Below are 7,376 nucleotides of genomic sequence, written 5' to 3' on the forward strand. Positions count from 1 at the left end.
ACCTGACACGGGCCTTGTCTGGTGACATCTGACCTTGGAGCACAGTCATGTCCGTGGCCCCTCCTGCTTCTCAGTAACCCAATCGTGAAGAAACTCAGGGAGGCAAACTTGGGAACACAACTGCTTCCTACAGGGTCCTTTACGATCACAACCTTCCGTCTCACATTTTCTGGACTTAAACACTAATTAAGACAGGACTTGTTTAATCATACCTACTCTCTGGAACATTAAGAACAAAAGCATCTCATTTTTCCTCTGCTGAAAATATTACCTCATTTATTAAATCAAACCAAGAAATGTACTGCTGCAAGCAGCCGCATAATTGTAAGATATAAGAGAAAGATTTTTTGAAGTACTGGTAAATAAGTAAATAATTCAGTACTATCAAAAACATTTGAAATTAATTTACTGCAGATTACCCATAGCGCTCATTAATATACTTTGAGCTTTTTCCAATCAGTAAGTGCCTTAAAACTGGGGGAAAATAATCAAGAACTTGTAAAAGAAGAAACTCGTCTGTCAGACTTATGGTCAGTATGATACTGCACATATCCTGCTAAGTAAGACCTCGGAAAGGAGAAAAAGAAACACTAGAGTGAGCTATAAATATTTTTATATTGATATAAAATAAAGCACAATATTTATCAGAAAAAAGGACATTAAAAATGAATTAAAAAAAAAACCACCAATGGTAAATGCAACCTGTCAGTAAACTATTTTTGTTTACTTAAATAGTGACTGGTTTACTTCTCAGAGTAACTCCCTGCATCAGAGGAGCCATTTCCCCGATCCCAACCTGAAAGTCCAGACCCTGGGCTCTATAACCTCCCTGTAGTTAATGGTTTGTGGCTATTCCGGTTCTTGCACCTTCCACATTTTGTTCAAAAGCAGCAGCAGTGGTGAAGTAAGCACGGGAGCCATAATACAGGTAAAGTTTTAAGTCAGTCCTTTCAAACACATGGCCTGTAACCTCCGTGCGCTTTGAGCCTACACGTCAAGAAAGGAAAACCACTGGTATGCCTGTAAGTATGCCCTCACCAGGCCAAGGGGCAAGGTGAGAGCAGGACTGTGGTACGAACCCCTGAGCCCCGTGACACAGACACCACAGGGCAAAGGTTAAAACCTGAGCAGCAAACGGGCGCCAGGGGAGAGAGACACAGGAGGGAGAGGAGTGAGCCACAGGCACGGCTGCGTCGGCAGAGGCCGAGGCGCTGGCAGGGACGTGGGCTCGGGCAGCAGAGCTGGGCCGTCAACCCCGGCTGCCGATGCGCCGCAGAGGCTCCCAGGGCGAGAGAGACCTGCACCTCGCACTGAACTCCTCCGGATGGAGTTTAACTTCTGAAAAACGTGCAGCTCAACCAAGTTAAGGGCTCGACTTCACCTACACGACACGGTTACCACTTCTGTGATACAAGATACGCTTTGAACGTGATACTGCTTTTCATGCCACAACCTCACTGACAGCCCGGCCCTGCGCTTGCACCACACTCACACCTGCAGCGCCTCTGCCAACCAAATCCACCGGTAAAACGGCCTCTGCTCTTCCCAGTGTCTCAGAGTCCAGAGTCTCCACACCTGACACTTCCTGTAACTGAAGGATGAACTAAAACTAAGTTATCATTTAACTCAGACTCAGGAAAGATGTTCGTGAAAACCAAAAGTAACTCTTACTTCCCAGGAGCTATCTTGCATCTGCCAAGGTACCCCGTGTGATGCAAGTGAAGCGAGACTCCCCGAGACTCGGGGCTTTGGAGAAATGGTCCCTGTGCCTGCAGAGACTGTACCCTGAGTGTGGACAGGTCACGGTGTGGGGGGTACGGTCCTCACCTGCACCAGCGCCTCCTTCATGGCGGTCCAGTTGGACACCCGCCAAGCACACTCCAGGACCAGGTAAGGGTTGATGTGACCTTTGGACTGGCCGTACTCCGTCAAGGCTTCCCACTGGTTCAGCTCCTTAGAACACCTGGAGACCAAGGATCGGCCCGAACTCAGTGATTTTAAGCTACTTCCATTACACAGAAAGGAAAAAATGTTTCCCCCAACAGAGAAGGGTGGGCTTTTGTGGGGTGCTGCGGTGCTCGAGGCACTGAAGCAGGGGCCCCCATGGAGCAGCAAGAACAGCACCCCCACAGCAGAGCAGAGCTCCAGGCCAGCAGAGGCAGGACTCAGTCACTTTCTCCAACACGCACTCAAGTACTCAAGCTTTTAACAGCTGTTTCTCGATTTTTGTTTGTACTTTTCTTCGTGGGACCATAAAGAGAGCAGCAGAGCCCCTTTCTAAAAATACTCGTCAGGGAAAATTTCAGACTTTCCACTGGCTCCCTTCAGTGACTCCTGGCTGTGTCCCCGCTCAGCTCACCGGATCCAGTGGTCCTCCCAAAGCTGGTACTCTGGGAAAATGGCGGGGGAAGCGTTGCTCCTCTCGTGTTCCTTCTTGGCTTTATCCATTGCCTTTTCATATGACTCTTGCGCCTGTAAAAGTTAATAATGCTTTCAAACTGCTGCTTACCTAGCAACTGCTGCACGACCACTGCTCAATTACTTAGGGCAAGCCGGATCGCGGACCCGGGCCCGTTTCGGGCTCTCAGCATCTCCACCCAGAGAACGAGAGTGAACGAGCTGGCGCCTGAGTCCCCGCCCTGAGCAGAAGCAGCGAGACTTCGTGCAGGTCTCCACCCATCAGTGACGGCAGCTGGGCCACAGCTCTGCCTCTGCTTCTGGAATTTCTGTGGCTCAGCATCCTACCCGGGGCTGCGGCCACGCTCAGCGACCCCACTGCCGAGCAAGGACAGGCAGGGGGACGAAACTCTCACGCTCCACCAACCCCAACGGGACAGAGGACTGCAGAAGGGAAGCATCCACGCCGGCCTCACTGACAGTAAAGAACTTATGACTGAGCGTCAGTGTTCATGTCTCTAAAACTGAGGCTTCAATCTCAGAGTCTGTATGTGGACAAATACATGCTTCCAAGAAATCAGGAAACTTCTTTATTTAGACAGAAACTGCCTCGAGGCTACAATACCACAGAACCTCCGTCAGCGCCTTCCACCACCCACGAGGCCCGGAGGTTCCCTGGCGGTGCTACCTGCTCAAAGAAGCCGTGCTGCTCGTAGGCGATGGCTGTGGCCGTCTCTGAGTACTTGCAGCGCTTCTGCCACAAGCCCGCCCACATGTCTTCCTCTTGTAGCAGAGAGTAGAGCTCCGCAAGGGAGTCCAGGATCTCCTGGAACAGAACGCGGTCTCTGAGTGCTCAGGGGGGAATACCGTGTTTCCCCAATAGGGCGACTTCACGGCCCCTAATCTGTCACCACGGGGGAGAGGCTCATCAGGACGGGTGAACACGGAGGCAGGGCCTCACCTGCTGGGGTGGAGTGATGCTCTCCTGCTCATAGAACTCGGCTGTCTGCTTGGGCTTGATCTGCAGGCTCAGCCCCTTCTCAAAGGCCTGGTGCTCCAGCATCAAGGTGGAGCGGAACCAGAGGTTGTGGGTCTTGCCCAGGTACTTGAGGACGCAGGGCCGGATGGGGATGGGTGGGACGCACTGGGACATGGCCTCCACGAAGCAGTTGAGGGCGCTGGGCTGGCAGTCCCGCTGCACCTGGTGGCTGCCGCTGCACAGGAACGGGCTGATCTCGCCCGCCAGAGCCTGAAACCCAAGCGCGGGCTGGGGTTGGCCAGGGCCTTGTGCAAGAACCAGCCCACCTTCGTGCTTTCCCCCAGCGTCTGGCACGCGTGTGGTAACTCACGCTTGGATAACGCTAGTTCCCTCAGCCTTTGAAACTTAATCAAGAGTTTCTTTCACGAACACTCCTCAAAAGCTAAAACTGTATTTTTCAAAAGAGGACTTAAAGAAAACACAGACTCACATGCTGCTGTCTGTCAGACAAGATCTTCCACAGCCTGGGGAAGAGCTGAACCCATGTCTTCTCGGCCAGCGTGGTGGAGATGTGGCAGAGCTGCACGAAGGCGCTGAGCAGGGCTCCCGTCTGCAGGGCAGAGACCGTCTGGCACCAGGCCCCTGCCACGCGGGTGCCGCCCGAACTCCCTGCCCAGGAAGCAGGACCACCCACTCTACCCGATGCTGCTCCACTGCCTGACGTTCAGAACCTGAATGGATGTCGTGCCGAAGTGAAGCCTGAGTTCTGGGCACCACAGACCCCTCCTGCTGTGCTGAGCGGCTAGTATGGACGCGGGAAAGGGGCTCAGTGACATGCCCACATGTCTAACCTCCCAGAGCACCTCTTAACGTTACTGATTTCACCATGTCCAAGAAGTACGAACACTACGCTGACCCGGAAGGTGCAAGCAAGAGATACACAGATGCCATCAAAGCAGAGGCTGCTGAAGACACCAAGGGGAAACAGAGCTGTATGCAGAGAGTCTATGTTATTTGCCAGCAGGCGTAATTCTGAAGAAGAAATCAGGAACCATGAGAGGTCAGAGTCTCTGCAATGAACAGTGAGCAGATGGAGAAGCAACTGGAATGGATAGGACTGGACCAGCACGCCCCACAACCGGGGCCAGAGCTGGAAACTGGGGACCCAACAGGCACATCAAACCCACAAACGTGGCTGCCTCTGCCCACAGCTCCGCTGTCTCTAAGGTGTGAATTTCTCATAGTCAGGTTTTTGGCAGCTTGAAGCCCACCTTCCCACATAGCAACACACAGTTGATGCAGAGGTGCTCGGGCACACGCCTGCCAGCCCACAGTGGGCCCTGCGGCTGAGACAGAGACACATGTGTCAAGATCATCTTGTCCCTTTCACCCAAGAGCGGACCAGGAAGGGAGCTAACCCCAGACCACGTCCCTGTCAAAAATGCAGAGGCCCAGGGTACAAACATTCCACAGAAAGGGGGAGAGAACAGTCAAGTGAAGAATGCTCCTGTCTGCTACTCAGGCTGCCCTGTGTGGAAGGCTGCATTGAAACCAACCTGGCTGCCCTCACATGGCCGCTCCCTGCCCATCGGGCAGGCGGCTCCTGACTCCACGTTAACATAGCAGAGGCCAAAGCTCTCAATGATCACGGACCTGCCCCCAGAAATGCTCGCCTCAAGCTATGAATACGGGAGTCCATGGGCTCACAGACTGTTCAAAATATAGGGGGTTGCGGAGAGCCACCATCATTGAATGGGGGAGTCTGTAGGCTCACGGACTGTTCAAAATATCAGGGGAGGGGAGAGCCACCATCATCCCCCCAGACTCGCACAGACCTTCACTTCCCGGAGCGTATCAAGAAATTTGTCATGTCTGTTGGTTAACATGTGCAGCTGGTTTCCAATGTCCTTCTCAGACAGCTCTTTGGTTTTGGGCGTGCTGGTCTGATCGCCAGGAGCCAGTTCAATATCAATCTCTACATCCTAAAGAATACAAAAAACAAACATGCAAAACCAAAAGGTCAAATAGTTAAAGAAGATCAACACACACAACTTTCATAAGCTTTTTGTTACATTTTTGCCAAGTAAAACTTCGGTTTCCTGGAAGTCTGATTATTTAAATAATCCTGAGTTCTAAAACAAAAGACAAGCAAATAAAGCTAGATCAGACCTAGCACTTTCTTACATGATGCTATAAAAATGTCAGCATTTTGCTGTCATGTTTGGATTATAGAAAGGAAAATAAAAAAGAAAACACAACTTTAAGCACCATAAAGACTACTAGGAATCACCGCCTGCCACTCCTGAGAACGCAGCACAGACTGGTTTACTTGGATCAAGACTATCATCGGGGCCAATGCACAGCACCTTGTGGGCACAGGGCTTTACACAACTCGTCCCCAAAGAGGAAGGAATCTGATTTCTGTCTGAAGCTTCTGGGAAGTTAACAGTCAACATCCCATCGCCAAGACTGGGCTTGAAGTCAGGTTATGGAACATTTGGTGTGTGTTCTTGAGAATGAAAACAAGTCACATCAAAAAAGTGAAAGTAAAAGTGAAGTCGTGTCCGACTCTTTGCGACCCAATGAACTACACAGTCCATGGAATTCTCCAGGCCAGAACAGTGGAGTGGGTAGCCTCTCCCTTCTCCAGGGGGTCTTCCCAACCCAGGGATCGAATCCAGGTCTCCCGCACTGCAGGTGGATTCTTTACCGGCTGAGCCACTAGGGAAGCCCAAAGCTGCCCTGAGTCATGTCAAAGCTGCCACTAACCCCACAGCGGACTACAGGAAGGAGAGATCCCATCACCGATGATCTCCTATGCAGAGTGAAAAAAGTCTTAAATTCTTATTTGTTAATGAAATAGAGATCTCACACACAAGGGGTACAAACCACCCCTTTCAGAGCAAAGAGAGTGCCTTCCTCCACCAGCACCAGCTGGCTGTCTTCTGACATGCAACGCCCCAGCCAGCCTGAGCTTCTACAGGCCGACAGCCTAAAGGACACGTTCACAGATCCATCCTTGAGGGTCGTCCCCACTCTCACACGGAGTCCTGACAACCATCGGGACCGAGGCTCAGCCCTGATGGTTAGTGACGGGCTCCTGGGCTGCCCCAGCCAGACCGGGTGGAGACCCAGGAGGGCCAGAGTAGGTGGCCTGTGGAACCAGCTAGAGACACGGCTCCTTCACGACAGCGTCACTCTCCAGAGCGGTGCGTTAGGACACAACGTGGGCGACTCCTGACTTGGAGAGGACCGTCAGCAGAGAGTAAAAGACCCTGTCCTCAGCAGCACAAACTCGTGATAAGTGACTGCTCTCAAAACTGAATGGCAACCCCAGATGCTCATCAGTTCTACCCTGAAATCTTGCCATCTGCGACATGGACAGAACCTGAGGGCACTGTGCTCAGCGAAATACGCCAAAGACACACACAAGCTCATCAACACAGAGAACAGACGGGCGGCTGCCAAAGGCGGGGGGTGGGAGGTGGAACGGGCAAAGACACACAAAAGGCACAAACTTCTGGTGAAAAAATAAACTCCTCACGGGGGTGTCACAGACAGCATGGGGACTACAGTTAATAATGCTGCACTATGTACCTGAAAGTTGCTAAGAGAGTAAATCTTAGAAGTCCTCATCACAAGAAAAAGAAATCCTGTAACTACGTGTGGTGATGGATGTTAACTAGACTTACTGTGATCATTTCACAACACACACAAAATACCAAATCCTCACGTTGTACCCCTGAGATGAACAGGATGCACGTCAACTATACCTTGACACAAAAAGGAAACAGTAGGTAACTGAACAGGCACCACACTCAGACCTATCAGCAGAGACAGGTTCTGATCTGTCCCTCTTGCCCTAGAACCCCCACGGCTGATAGAGCATCCTCCCAGCGAGCCGGGAGGCTAGCTGCGGAGGCAGCGCGGGCGCGGCCCTACCTCCTCCTTGGACTCGCTGTTCTCGCGCTCCCGGGGCTCCTGCTTGACGTGCGTCACC

General features: G+C 51.8%; 1 protein-coding gene across 1 annotated transcript in view; it reads right to left on the minus strand.

Moving 5' to 3' along the window:
• TRRAP (transformation/transcription domain-associated protein) overlaps window positions 1-7,376 on the minus strand; it is a 91,628-nt gene that overhangs the window by 23,859 nt on the left and 60,393 nt on the right. Inside the window, exons 53-59 of the mRNA XM_010845741.1 lie at window positions 7,319-7,376; window positions 5,212-5,358; window positions 3,867-3,986; window positions 3,359-3,646; window positions 3,086-3,223; window positions 2,360-2,472; window positions 1,828-1,963 (exon numbers count right to left, since the gene is read on the minus strand). Coding sequence (XP_010844043.1) covers window positions 1,828-1,963; window positions 2,360-2,472; window positions 3,086-3,223; window positions 3,359-3,646; window positions 3,867-3,986; window positions 5,212-5,358; window positions 7,319-7,376 — 1,000 coding nt within the window. The remainder of the gene's footprint in view (window positions 1-1,827; window positions 1,964-2,359; window positions 2,473-3,085; window positions 3,224-3,358; window positions 3,647-3,866; window positions 3,987-5,211; window positions 5,359-7,318) is intronic.

The sequence above is a fragment of the Bison bison genome, unplaced genomic scaffold (assembly GCF_000754665.1).
Source record: "Bison bison bison isolate TAMUID 2011002044 unplaced genomic scaffold, Bison_UMD1.0 scf7180017864223, whole genome shotgun sequence".
In the NCBI taxonomy this organism is placed as follows: domain Eukaryota; kingdom Metazoa; phylum Chordata; class Mammalia; order Artiodactyla; family Bovidae; genus Bison; species Bison bison.